The following is a 13,632-nucleotide window of genomic DNA, read 5'->3' as shown; positions in this document are numbered from 1 at the left end:
TTAAGGTTGGTAGCAGTAGGTTCTGCAAGCCTGCTGTTCATGAGTGAAAAAGGTGCATTGAACTTCTACCTGATGTAGATAAGTGCTTCACTATTTTATCTTTAGATTTGAAACATTTTAAGAAGTTTTAAGTTTACTGTAAATAGTGATTTAAAATTTTAAGTGAATACTTTCTTATTTACACTTACTATCTTGAAAAGTAGCCAGGTGGTGGTGGTACACACCTTTAATTCCAGCATTCAGGAGGCAGAGGCAAGTGATCTCTAAGTTTAAGGCCAGCCTGGTCTATAGGGTGAGTTTCAGGATAGCCAGGGCTACACAGAGAAACTCTGTCTTGATAAACCAAAACCAAAAGGAAAAGAAAAAAGAAAAAAAGTTTTGTACATTTAGATGTCAACCCTTAATTGACAACTTAGGCTTTTGAATATTGTTTTGTGTATTCCAAGTTGAAACACTTTTTTAAATGTCTTCAACATTTGAATCTTATTTTTCCACTTCCCTTTAAAGCCATGCTGAATATTGAGCGTGGACATTTTATAAAACTTATTTGTAGACTATAGACTTTTCAAGGGAAAATATTAGCAACAAACTAGGCTAACATAGAGGGGCTGTAGACACCTAATTCTTAGAAAAGTCTATGAATGATGCCACAATGTCTGTCAAGCAATGACTCTCCACAGCAAGGACCTGGTTGTTATGTCTGACACTGTTATGTGGACCACTCTTCCTAGGTTTGAAGCTCTGACTGTGTGTAAGTTGACTAGGTTCCTCTCCATTGTCCTCAGTCCTTCCCATTAAACTACTGTAATCATGGTTTCATCATCACCCCCAAAGGAATTTTCATCATTCAGAAAATTAAAACAAAGAAAGAATGAGGGGGTTTCAATTGCAATCATGACAAATTGTTCCTTTCATCAAAAGTTAGTCCATGTAGTCTTGGTTTGAAAAAGTAGGGACTCTTTTCAAGGTGAACTAAAAACTAAAAGCTTCATTATATCCTCATGAATTCAGAGAAGGCTGTTAGTGAGCCGAGCTCTGGAGTACTTTCACAGGAAAGCAGCAGGCTTTGAGTCACAGAGTAACTCAAGAAAGTGTTAAATGGTTCCAGGGTAAGGGTTCTCCTGGGCCTGCTTTAACCAGTAAATATTATTCTTTTGTAATTTATAGTAGCTGTTTATAAGAATATAGTATCCTCATACTCAAATAGTATTTGTTGAAATAGTTTTAACATATGCCCTTCAAAAATGTTATCACTATTCAATTGATTTTTTTTAAGTATTATAGTTAGTATTTAAAAAAACAAACCCCTACCAGGCCAAAACCTTCTCAGACTGAATTATCATGGCATCAGTGTTGTGCAGGTTATATATTTGCTAGAAATTTTCTTTGTCTTTTAATTGCAGCTTAAAGAAAATTTGTTTTATATTTCAGGAAAATTGATCCAAGTAGTGTTTGGCCATTGGGATGTCGTCACTTGCCTAACTCGCTCTGAGTCATATATAGGGGGAAATTGCTACATTCTCTCAGGGTCACGTGATGCAACCCTTCTTCTGTGGTACTGGAATGGAAAAGGCAATGGGATTGGAGATAACCCAGGCAGTAAGTACAAACTGTTTTTAAGTGAACTTTTATAAGTAATGTAGACTAAAAACACTTTGAGGGGGAAATGCTCTTTCATTACAGTGAGAACGTAACTGAATTATCAAGCTTGTTCAATTTCTAAGCTGTATTTAAGGGTGGCCTAGACAGTTTGATTACTAAAACATCCTACAATAATTGTTGATTCAAGTCCGCATGTGAAACCTTTGTTTTCACATTATAGTTATTCTTATGCAGACATGCTAGTTCTTGGCTGCAACGGCTTTCACCAACTAAAATAGAGGCGTTCTCATGAACAATAACATGTAACATAAGAGAGAAACTACATAATACCTTATTTATTGAATTCATGCTTTAAAAGAGCAAAGTAAAAGTTATAATTTTGGAAGTCTACAGCTTTATAAAATTATGCTTCATTTACATATTAAAAGATACAACAGGTCATAAAAGGCCAATATGGAATATTCAAATTGGCTCTTGGCTTTTCAGATGGGAAATGAAAATGTTCACCAGCAGCATTAAACATCTTTCAGAAACTGCACTGAAGGCAGTAAAACAGCAACACAGAAATGTGTAACCATTTAAAATTGTAATTCACAGAAGGCAAAAAAGGAAACAGCCACCATTAAAACCAATCGCACACAGCTGCAGTCAGGAGAGGGCTTTAAAAACACATTAAGAAGTAGGAAAAACAATTAAACGGACCACCTAAAAAATGAGAATTTAATTAAAATGATTATGACAACAGAGACAAGTTCCTGTAAGAATAGCTGTAGATTTTTATTTCATAAAGTAGACATTTCTTAATTTACCATTTCTTAATTTAAAGCTGGTTGCAGTATATTTGGTTAAGGAAGGCTCGTGCTATTACCTGGATACTATGGGGCGTTGTATCTGGGTGTATACATATATCACTGTGTCATATTTTTGATTGACTTCTCCAGGTTGTACAAAAATGGGTAAACTTGTGTGAAAGTGAACACTTTGCTCAAAAAATTTTAGTAAGATGCTGTTATTTATTTATTAAAATTCAGAGTTTTTTTTCAAAGATATTTTTTCTTTTTATGTATTTTAGAGACTGGATTGGATCATAAACAGACATTATATTCAGTTGGTATCTAATGGACATATTTATGACTTTAGTCAGAGAAATCTTCTATGTGAATAGAATAGGAAAATAATTTTAAAGTTCTGATACTAGAGGTAATGCAGTCTCAGCAGTCAGAGCAAGCTGCTCAGTGTGTGTACTGTGGGAAAAGTGTGCTTTGTACTTGTCTCTTACTTACACAGACATCCCTGCTTTATATGTAATTACAGTAATTTTAAGGTAAAAATTCAGGGATTTTGTTTTTCATTCTGTATAAGATATATACTATATGATCTTTTCTTATGGATGGTGGCATTCTGATGCCTCTTCCTTCCTGGCCTCCTAGATTGAGTGACTACTTTCAGTTTCTTTTTTCCTGTTTCTTTAAATAGGAGATTAAATAAATTATCTCAGGTAAGACGAGATTTGACATAGGTAATAAATAAATTTACCACTTTGTTATTTGTCTCAAAGAATTTAGGACAACCCTTTTCTTGCCTTGAAATATTTTATGCATGTCTAGCAATTTATACCCACAAGGACCTATTTGAGTCTTTGTTTTTCACTTGAGTTGATTGCATTCTCTATGTTCTGTGGAGTTATCAGCAGTGTGTATTCTGAGAAATAGCTAAAGCTGTGCTGGCTGTTTCGGCGTGGAATTGTTGTGGCATTTCAGAGATTTAATTGTGTTTTAAAATTAGAAAAGTTCACATTTTCAGAGTAAGTATTTTATATTTATTTACACATTAAATAATATGTGCATGTACTTAGATATATATCATTTATTTAAGTACCTTATAAGTTGCCCTAGAGATGGTTTTTATATGTGTGTCATTTAAATAGAGAATCAAGGAGGAGTGATGGAATACCAGGACTTGTTGTAAAAGAGAAATCTGAGTTCCTGGCTCTGCTGGGCCCTTCTCTCTCGTCTGTAAAATAAAGCAACAGTGGTAATTGTTAGAAGAAGCACATGCTGCTCAGAGGAAGTAAATCCCCCACACCAACACCATCTTGGTACATATTAGAACAGTAGAGTGTCTGTGCAACATCCACCATTCCTTTATTGTCTGTAACATGGTGACATGAACACCCAGAAATACAGGCAATGAAGACGGGAAAAAATAGAAGAATACAGCGTATCTAATACAAATTTCAGAAAACTGTTGTGTATTTTGACTAAATTTATTACTTCATCCTTTCTGGCCCTTTATAATGCCTGATGCCCCAATCCAATTTTACTTTAGCTCCAAATAATGAATCCTGGAGAAAGATACACAGGTACTTTTTCTTACAATAAGAATTTACATGCATTAGAATTAGAATAGAAAAATGAAAAGGCCAATCTAAGCTTTTCAAAAACAAATAGGCAACCCCAGACATTTGTACTGTGTATAACTGTTTTAAACCTTCTCAGGGGCTGGCTCAATTTCTGAGCCTCCAGCTCAGGAAAGGCTGTAAGCAGCCCGAGTCCCAGCGCCTCTAAGCCTTCAGACTCCCATGCATGCAGCCGCATCGTGTCTCTCGGAACACCCTGTGAGAGCGGCCACACACTGCCGCACTTGTAGGATGACCTGCAAATACACAGTAGTACTTCAAATGTTTTATTTTAGACTTTTCTTTCTTAAAAAGAAAGAAAGTGGTACTGGGGACAACCTAATGCTTTTTTTCCCCTGCAATTTATAGTTCTTTCAGCTATTTAACTTGATTTGAAAATTTAAAATCACAATAGTTAGTGATTTTATTTTCAAGGGTCATAAGCAAGAGCTAAATACCATTTTCTTTAAATCTGATATTATTGATAAATATAAAGTTGGTAGCTGTGTAACTATTTTAACCTAATGTTATACAATGTTAATATGTATATTAGTTGGATAAAAATCAGGCTAACTCAACTTGGATGAAACCTATAAATAGTATAATTTGGGGCTTTAAAAATGACTCAGATGTTTTATGAAACCTGTCTAGATTATGCAGCCAAAGGCTTGCTTTCCGTAGACAGGCCGTTTTTCACCTTTGGCTCTATTGTCTTGTGATGGTTATCTGCTGTGGAATGCAGCTTCCCCAATGAGGAGAAGGCTGAAAATAGTATTCCACTTGGTTGTGGATGGTTTTTGTAACATTAACCAGGACGACTTCACTGAAAGGTGTTTTCTGCAGAAAGCTCGGCACTTTGTTACCTCACCCCAGTCTGCTGTCTTAAGCTGAGACTCCTCCAGTGGAAGGTTTTTCCTTTCAGAACAATGCTGACTGGATCGCCCTCCGAATCCCAGGGAAAATGCACTCCCTCTGCGCACTAAATTGGTGTTTAAACACTTCCAACTTTGACATGATTGCACTTATATAAACAAGTTGAAAACATACAACACTGTTATTATTTATTCACTATTTTATATTACATTAATAAATCATAAACTTGAATTTTAAAAACTAACCACTTATGCAACACTTTTAGATTTCAAAGTAATTTTTTTTTACAGCCACAGTCTATTAGCTTTTGGAGCAAATGGTTACTGATTGTGAGAGTGTCGCATAGATTTGTGTGCACACTATTTCAGTAAAGTACTTTAACATTCTTGCATTCTGGTTTTGATTTGATGGAAAGGTGGCATTTTTTTCCCCTTTGCAATCAGACATGCTAATCTATGTCAGCTTTCTCCTTATAGGAATGGCGTCTATGCCAAGGGGGGGACGGGTAGGTTGGTTTTTATTTTTTTTTTAATAACAAGATTCTGTTCTTTAAGAATATTTCAGCACCGTTAATGAGAAAGAAGATTTTATTAACCGTAAGGTTAGCACTAACAGACTGCAGAGCTGCTTTTTAAAGTACTGTGTTCCAGAGCTGCCCTGCTTTTCCTCTGTCTAAACTTCATTTTGTTATACTCTCATCAGTCACGCAAGTCATTACCGTAAATCCTACTGCTGTTAATTTTACTAGTATCACCCTAATGAGACATTCCTGCTATAATTAAAAATGAATTCCAACTTTAAGGCATTCTAAATTTTTTTTAATGAATTTAGAATGATCTTGCCCTATGACTATAAATACCACTGATACACACATAGACTACTTATCAAGTCTGTAAGAGAAGTGGTGTCGTAGCATGTCCAGGTATGAATTATTTACTGGTTGTCTCCATGCACGTGTGCTTATGCATATGTATATTTTATGCATGTTTTTAGGAATTATGTCCTTTTTATCATAAAGCCTAATATGTTTTACTAAAGCTACTGATAAATCCTTATTCTTTGTCTTGGCAAAATACAGGCGGCTGTAGTGCAGTGTCCTCTCTGTAAGTAGGTAGCCTAGAGCACCATCTGCTGGATACATCTGGGGATGTAAAGCTCTTTAATGGGAAAGGCCGGGCCTGGAAACACTGGTGTGTTTTGTCTTAATTGCCTGTGATGTATTATTCAAGGGTATCAAATGTCAGGATATGTATGATGTGTTGAACCTTGCAAGTTTCTTTTTAAAAGAAATCATTTTATTCTTCTCCCACCCTAATCTGAAATTGGAACTTTATAATAAATATTTTAAGGCAAGCACAGTATCTGTATGATGAAACAAAGCATGGCAGTCTGTTCTGAGATAAACTCACATGTTCAGTAGGTCACAGTTGGCAGACATTGTGTAGGTACTGCCTGATCTTAAGTTCCTAATACTCACTCAGCTCTGTGTGTGAAAGCAGTGCTGGAGGCATGTGGCCTTTATGTGAGGACACCAGTTCTAACATGTGCCTCGTTCAGACTGTGTCCGGGTCCTTCCTGGCCTCCTGCTCTGCCTTCTATTTTTTCTTTATTTTCTATAAAATTCAAATTGCAGGTTTGAAGCAGTATGCTGGCAGTGTTCAGGTTCAGGTGACATTAAAAATGTCTATGAAATTCTCCAGAAGGTCCAGGATGTTTAGTGCTCTGTGATGTAATGCAGGCCCCCAAATTCCAGCAAAACAACTCTGTATTTACTTCTTGTAGCTAATATAGTAGATGTGGTAAAAGGAATTATATTCATATGGCAAACGAATACAACCTTAATGTGCACCATATGCAGAGCAGTGGGGTGATGTGCCAATATATCACATTTATTTACCTTGTTTGGTTACAGAGAAAAATCACTATACCATTCAGCCTATGTGCTGTGGCCATTTAAATATGAGGACAGGGGAACTGATTTATGCCCTCAAACTGAAACTGAGCATCTTCATATGTAGATATTGGGGCAATCCCAAATAAAGTTGCACATAATCCATGCTCAAGATGTGAATTTTAATTTCAGACAATGACTGAAATTAATATGGGACTACATACTACCGACTGACTGTCATTATATAGACTCTCAGAACACTCAGAAGCCAAGTATTACCCAGAAACTGTAACTGGTGCCCTGCCCCTTTCTCACAAATCAAAGTAAGATTTGTCTGCTGCTAGAATATGGTTAGTGCACTGCCCCTCCCCCCAGGAGTGTGGCATTTCTGTAGTTTTACTAACTGTGCCTTTAGTTGAGACCTGGGCCAACATTAAACTGATTTTTACCACCTTTCAGAAAGGTTCATTTCATTAGAAAGATTAATGTATGTATATGTACCTTACATTAAGAAGTAGATATTCCTGGAGACCCATCTTATGTGAATTTATTTGTGTTTCTAATTATTTCTTTTACAAAACAACAATTACCCTACTTTTTCTAGTTACTTTCATTTTCATATGCTAGAACCACTATTTATAGAACTAATTAAAAATGCTAATTAACAAATTTTAGAATTGGTTATATCATGGGCTTTTGTTTTTGTTCTTGTCTGGGTGATTTATTTGTTTTGTTTTGTTTTTTCATGTAGGATCTCTATATAGTAGTTTGTTTTGTTTTGTTTTTCGAGACAGGGTTTCTCTGTATCGGTTTGGAGCCTCAAACTCTGAGATCCGCTGCCTCTGCCTCCTGAGTGCTGGGATTAAAGGCGTGTGCTACCACCGCCCAGCGCCTTGAAGTATTTTTAAATAAAGAAAAACACTCCCTGGAATTCAGCTCCTTTTATAGCTGAACTCTGTAGCTGTTGAGCATTCTAGAATTCATCTTTATAGATTGTAGTTTCCTGTAACTGAGATTATTTTATTTCTTTGGGATGGTTTAAACCAAGGTTGTTTGTTTGTTTGTTTGTTTGCTTGTTTTTCAAAACAGGGTCTTCTGTCTGTCCAGGAAATCACTATGAAGACCAGGCTGGCCTCAAACTCATAGAGACCCACCTGCCTCTACCTTCCCAGTGCTGGAATTAAAGTGTGCACCACTATTACACCAGGGCAGACCAATATATTTTTAATAGCTAAAGATGTGAAAACCCTGTATGGCTTTCAAAGTACCTAACTTAAATGTATTTAACAAAGAAACCTTACAAAAGATAAGGAAGATACATTAAAAAGACCTAGGGCCAGGTGTTGGTACACACCTTTAATCCCAGGCAGAGGCAAGTGAGTCTCTATGAGTCTAAGGTCAGCCAAGGCTACATAGTGAGACCCTGTCTCAACAGAGACTATTACTACAGAAAACCCCAACTAATAAAAATTCAGAGTTGTGGAGCCCAGTCTAATTACCACACCTATGGCTCAGAGATCATTGCAGAAGAGGGGGGAGAAAGAGTGTAAGACCAGATCAGCAACTTTGCTGTGAAAATTGTGTCTCCTGGTAGTATCGGAAGCTATACCCATGAAGTGTCATCAACATGACTGCCCAAATATGAGCCTAACAAGGATGATACCAATGAACATGCCAAACTGGATGGGAAAAGCCCATGAGGCCTCAGCCCTATAGAAAGAACTACAGGCAACTGAGTAAAGCTATGAATAAGATTGGTGGTAATATCCAGAGAAGAGCAACCAATTGTAGTCCAGTGCCAGATGTCAGCCCTGAAAACATGTATACAAATAACACTTTATGGATTCAACAGGCTATATTTAGGAATATATATGTGTCCACACATGTACACAATAACAATTAATGAAAAAGAGGCCATAAAAATTTGAAGGAGAGCAAGGAAGAATATTTAGAGGGAGGAAAAGGAAAAGAGAAATGTAATTAAATTACAACCTAAAAAATAAACAAAAAACAATAAAAATAATTTTAAATGATTTGGATAATCAATATAAACAAATTAAAAGTTTAATTTATATTCATAAAACTCAAATGTTGGGTACCAACAAATGTGAACACTGTTTCACCTCATCAATTTTCCTTTTTCTGGTTCTTTGGGACAGGGTTTCTCTGTGTAGTCTCTGCTGTCCTGGAACTCACTCTGTAGACCAGACTAGCCTCAAACTCAGAACTCAGATATCCACCTACCTCTGCCTCCCAAGTGCTGAAATTAAAGGTGTGTGCCTTCTATGTAGGTAAATTTTGTGTATCTAATTTATTAGACACCTGTATTTAGGTACGGGAGGTACAGATGAACTAAAGCCTAAGACCAAGTAATCCCACTGTGGAGAATCAACAAATGAAGTCTCAAAGTACAAGAAAAACAGCGTAGTAGTTTAGTAGACTATGGTGTGTAAACAACTGAAGAACTATGCACCTTCTGTCAAAAATACTGCATGTGTTATGTGGACACGGAGGCAGATGTTCTCTGTACCACTAAGCGCAAAAGTCATCCAACTATCTATAATGTCTTGTAAATATTGCCAAATTTTGTGCATATGCTTAAAAGTCCATGTATATTAATGTATACAAAAACTGGAATTATAGCCAGGCAAAGTCCAGAAATGTTCATTTCAAGTTGGTGGGACTTGGAACTAGGCTTTCATCATCCTCATGATCTACTCACTTACCTGTACATTTTATAATAAGCATATCATATTTGATAAGAAAAGACAATCAGAGATATTTAAAATTAGAAAGTAAACAGATTGTGGAAATTTATCTGCATTTTATGCTCTTCACAGGTGTGTGAATTGTTGGGGAGAGTTGTAAAATCAGAGACAGGAAAAATGTGAGAAATCAGAGATTAATTTTGAGGAACAAAGGCATATTATTTCTTTTCAAGAAAGAAAAAGAATAAGAATCATCTGTAATTGGCACTTATGTAGTTCAAGATCAAATAACAAAAGTTGAGAAAAAGCACTCTCTCTCTCTCACTCTCTCTCTCTCTCTCTCTCTGCTGGGTAGATATGTCATGTGTGCTTAGGGTTTGCAAACTATTTGCATATTAACACTTCCCTTTTTTTCTGGTTTTTTGAGATAAGATTTCTCTGTATGACAGCCCTAGCTGTCCTGAAACTCTCTTTGTAGACCAGGCTGGTCTTGAACTCACTGAGATCCACCTGTATCTATCTCCTGAGTGCTGAGATCACAGGTGTGTGCCACCACATCTGGATAACACTATTGTTATGATAACCCTGTGTGAAAACCTCTTTTATTGTCCCTTGTCTTTATGGATAACACATGGAGAAACTATGAAACTAAGATTTTTTTCTTTTGTCTTGGCCTTAAAGCCCCCTAGTCTGTCGCCTAGAACTGAGTGTACACCTAGTGAACTGAGAGATCATTTAATGGGCAGGGGCTAAAGTCGGCATTCAAATTCAGACACTCTTGGTCATAATATTTTGTTGTGGTGCTGAGGATGGAACCTAGGACCTCACACATGCTAAGTGTTTGCTTGCCACTGAGGTACAGCCCCAGAGGTCCCTTTTATAACCACTAAACTGTACTACAGTTTTTACTAGATTTAATTGGATTATCAGCAATACAGAATTTGATGCAATCCTATCATGAAAGCACTTAGTATTTACAAAAGACATAAAAAGACAATTTTGTTACACTGATTTCTCATGACAGTGTGTGTCATGATAGACTTGTGGGGTTTTGGGTCGCCTTTGCTTTTGTGTATGTGTGAGCACTACATGCTGAGGACTGCACCCAGGGCCTGTCCTTGCTGAGTGTGCATTCTGTTACTAACTATATCCACATTCCCTATGATAATATTACACCATAGAATTTCCCATACAAACTCACTGTTTAGCTTAGGCTTAGACGATGAGTTCACTGAGAACAAAACAAAACAGATATGTAGCAGAGGAGGGAAATGATAGGAGCCAAGAGCTTTGACTGACTTTCATACCAGCCTTGTTTAGCCTTACGTTAGGAATTCTAGTAGTTTAGTTTTGCATAATTAAAAGGTGGTAGAATTTCCATTGAAAAATTAAGAAATTAATGGAGAGGTTTAAGAAACATTTATCAGGGGAAAAAGGAAACATTTATCAGCAAAAAGCCATTTCCTTTCGTGATTTACCATTGTGGTGAGCCGCATGAGAAAGCCGAGTATTTGGTTTTCACATGAATGTTTTGAATTAATCAACAGCAATTAATAGACAAACTTCATGTGTAAAAGACAAGTACCTATCTTCAGGAAGTAACCTGCAAATCTTCTATGGTGGCTAACTTTTTGGTGTTTTAAATACTTAGGCTTAAACTTCATTATGCTTTTGTTTTTATCATACCTAGATCCAAAGTGTCTTGCTGGGTTTGTTTTTTTCTTTGTTTTTTCTTGTTTCTGTTTTTTTTTTGAGACAGGGTTTCTCTGTGTAACAGCCTTGGCTGTCCTGGAACTAGCTTTGTAGACCAGGCTGGCCTCTAACTCACTAAGATCCACCTGCCTCTGTCTCCCCAGTGCTAGGATTAAAGGTGTACACCACCACTGCCCAGTTTTGTGTTCTATTTTGGTTTTCTTTAGAGATATAAGAGTTTACTAATGCAGAAAATTGTATCGCTGGTGTTTATGTAAAGACTTCACTAATTAATGTTAAATGCTGACTCTGCATACAAAGCATTTGTAATAAGTGCTTGAGTTTGAATCTTGTTTTTAACCTTTAAATCGCTCATAATTTGTAGGACTAAGGAAAAATATAACCATTTAATTTCTGATTTTCTGTTTTTACAGTAGTGGGATTGACCCTAGGGCCTTACACTAGTGAATACTATACCACTAGTGAATACTATACCTCAGACACCAGTTACCATTGTAAATCAAGTCATTTTCAAACGAAAGGCCACACTGTATTCCTATCTTTTTCCAGTGTGTCACATAATTCCTACAGTATCAGTAAACATTACTAAGTGAATGCCAGAGTGAGGGAATGAGAAAATGAGCAGCGGGATGTGTTGACGTATGATCGAGGAGCCGTCCACTTAGCATTCGTGGGAAGAAGTAATTTGGAATCCTGAGACTGAGAATAGAGCCCGCTTCATTTCATGTAGATGCTGAGAGCGTGCAGCGTGGTGTCTGCCTGCTGCAGCATGCCAAGCTGTAATGAGGACTGCACAGTGCACTCTGAAATGCAGAAGATAGCAAGAATTTCTTCCACTTTTTAAAAATAACCAAAAGGTGTATTTTTCCATAGATTATTTATCTCCTTTATGTTAGTGGAGTTAGATCTTGGGAATCATCTTTTCGTCTGCTACTTATAAACAAGCTAGTTCGGGAATTACTTTTCCTCTTTCAGATACAAAATTTTAAAAAGTTCAAACTCCATTTGATAAAATATCTAATGCTAGGAGGGAGACAAAGAAACACATTTAATAATACAAAAATATGTCATTGTCCCCAACGATGTTGAGATAACTCTGCTCTCTGTTTGCACACCCATAGGGTTACGGAGCCCCTGACTGTTAAGTCTCCTCAAGGACATGCACTCACTTCTGTGTGCTGAGAAAGGCACGTCTGTAGAGCTGGCGGGCGAGCCTGGGATTTGTGGCAGGCTTTGGGCTGTCTTTAATCTCATTTGACTTGTTCATCTTCCTCTAAGGCCATCTCTAAAGATGCCCTGAGTCTCCCTTTCAGCCTTTGGTAGGATCTGCATCAGTAGTCATAAAACTGCTCTCCCACAAAGAGCCCTTGCCTTTGAAGTAGTGCTCCAGCCTTTCACAGCAGCCCTGGAAGTCTGTCCTTTTCCTCTTCTCATCTTTCTCTAAGAAGTTTGAAGTGTGGCTTCTTAAACTACCAACAAGATAAAATTTTCTCCCAGCATTATTGAAAGCCATGACGATTTTCACACAGTAAGACTTTAAAGGGTTTAAAGGACTCTGTCGTGCTTTATGGTCTGGGCTTCGGTGAATTCTAGATCCTGCTCTCTGAGAGCAAAGGTGCAGACTGTTGGCATCCATTAACAATTGAAGGTTTTAATCAAAAGAATTAACCTGGTATTTTTCTGAAGACTTTCCCCTGCTCTTTAGTGAGATAGTGATGCCTTTGGAGTCAGAAATATAAAGCATGAAGAATCATCTTGTTTGTACTGATAGCCCCTGGTTTGAGCTGACAAGTAGCCAGGAGGGGCAGCTCCAGAGCTATGTGAGGGCTATAACCAGAGCCATTTGCTCTTGTGGCTATTTTCACACAGAGATACAATGGGGTCTTACCCTTCTCTGTTTGATGACATCACCAGACTCCTCTACAACCCAGGGATAATGTATCCTGATAACTGAAGAGAAATGATAGGTGCCACTAGCCCCGTAGAGAATCAGTGTTCTGCCTCTGATGGTCCCCTCTGCCTTTAGTCTCATTCCAAGTGATTCTCAGTATGTCCACTGGGCTCAAGCAGTTTATATTTGTTTGGTTTAAATCCCATATCATAGAATTATCCTAGTAATAGTGAAATTTTAGTATTTAAATCCCTTGGTTTATTGGGACTTATAAAAATCCAACTGGTTTTTATTTCGAACCTACTTTTTGATAAGGAGAAAGTGTGAAGAATGTTCTTCCCACTTCAGATAAGGAGCTAGAAATGGCTGTCCTTGTGTGTGGTAGACTCAAGTCAAAAGCCCTGACATGTTTGTTGTTATCATGAAGCCAGTGGAGGACAGTTGGATTTGGTTTTGTTATTTCTTCCAGCTCCCTGAGAAGGAACTGGCCATGGCTCTACCCTTACACTTTTAATTTGCTGTCACTTGAGCCTGTGTTCCCAGTCCTCCCCATCAC

At 37.3% G+C, this 13,632-nt stretch overlaps 1 protein-coding gene across 4 annotated transcripts in view; it reads left to right on the top strand.

Annotated features, from left to right (window-relative positions):
• Nucleotides 1–13,632, top strand: part of Lrba (LPS responsive beige-like anchor protein) — a 539,975-nt gene that overhangs the window by 512,416 nt on the left and 13,927 nt on the right. For all 4 annotated transcript variants that reach the window (XM_040752567.1, XM_040752566.1, XM_040752565.1 and 1 more), the window contains exon 53: nucleotides 1,432–1,599. In XM_040752567.1, coding sequence (XP_040608501.1) covers nucleotides 1,432–1,599 — 168 coding nt within the window. The remainder of the gene's footprint in view (nucleotides 1–1,431; nucleotides 1,600–13,632) is intronic.

Source organism: Mesocricetus auratus, unplaced genomic scaffold (assembly GCF_017639785.1).
Source record: "Mesocricetus auratus isolate SY011 unplaced genomic scaffold, BCM_Maur_2.0 Super-Scaffold_100009, whole genome shotgun sequence".
Taxonomy (NCBI): Eukaryota; Metazoa; Chordata; class Mammalia; order Rodentia; family Cricetidae; genus Mesocricetus; species Mesocricetus auratus.
Note: the sequence above shows the minus strand (reverse complement) of the source record. Positions and strands in the feature narration are given on the sequence as shown.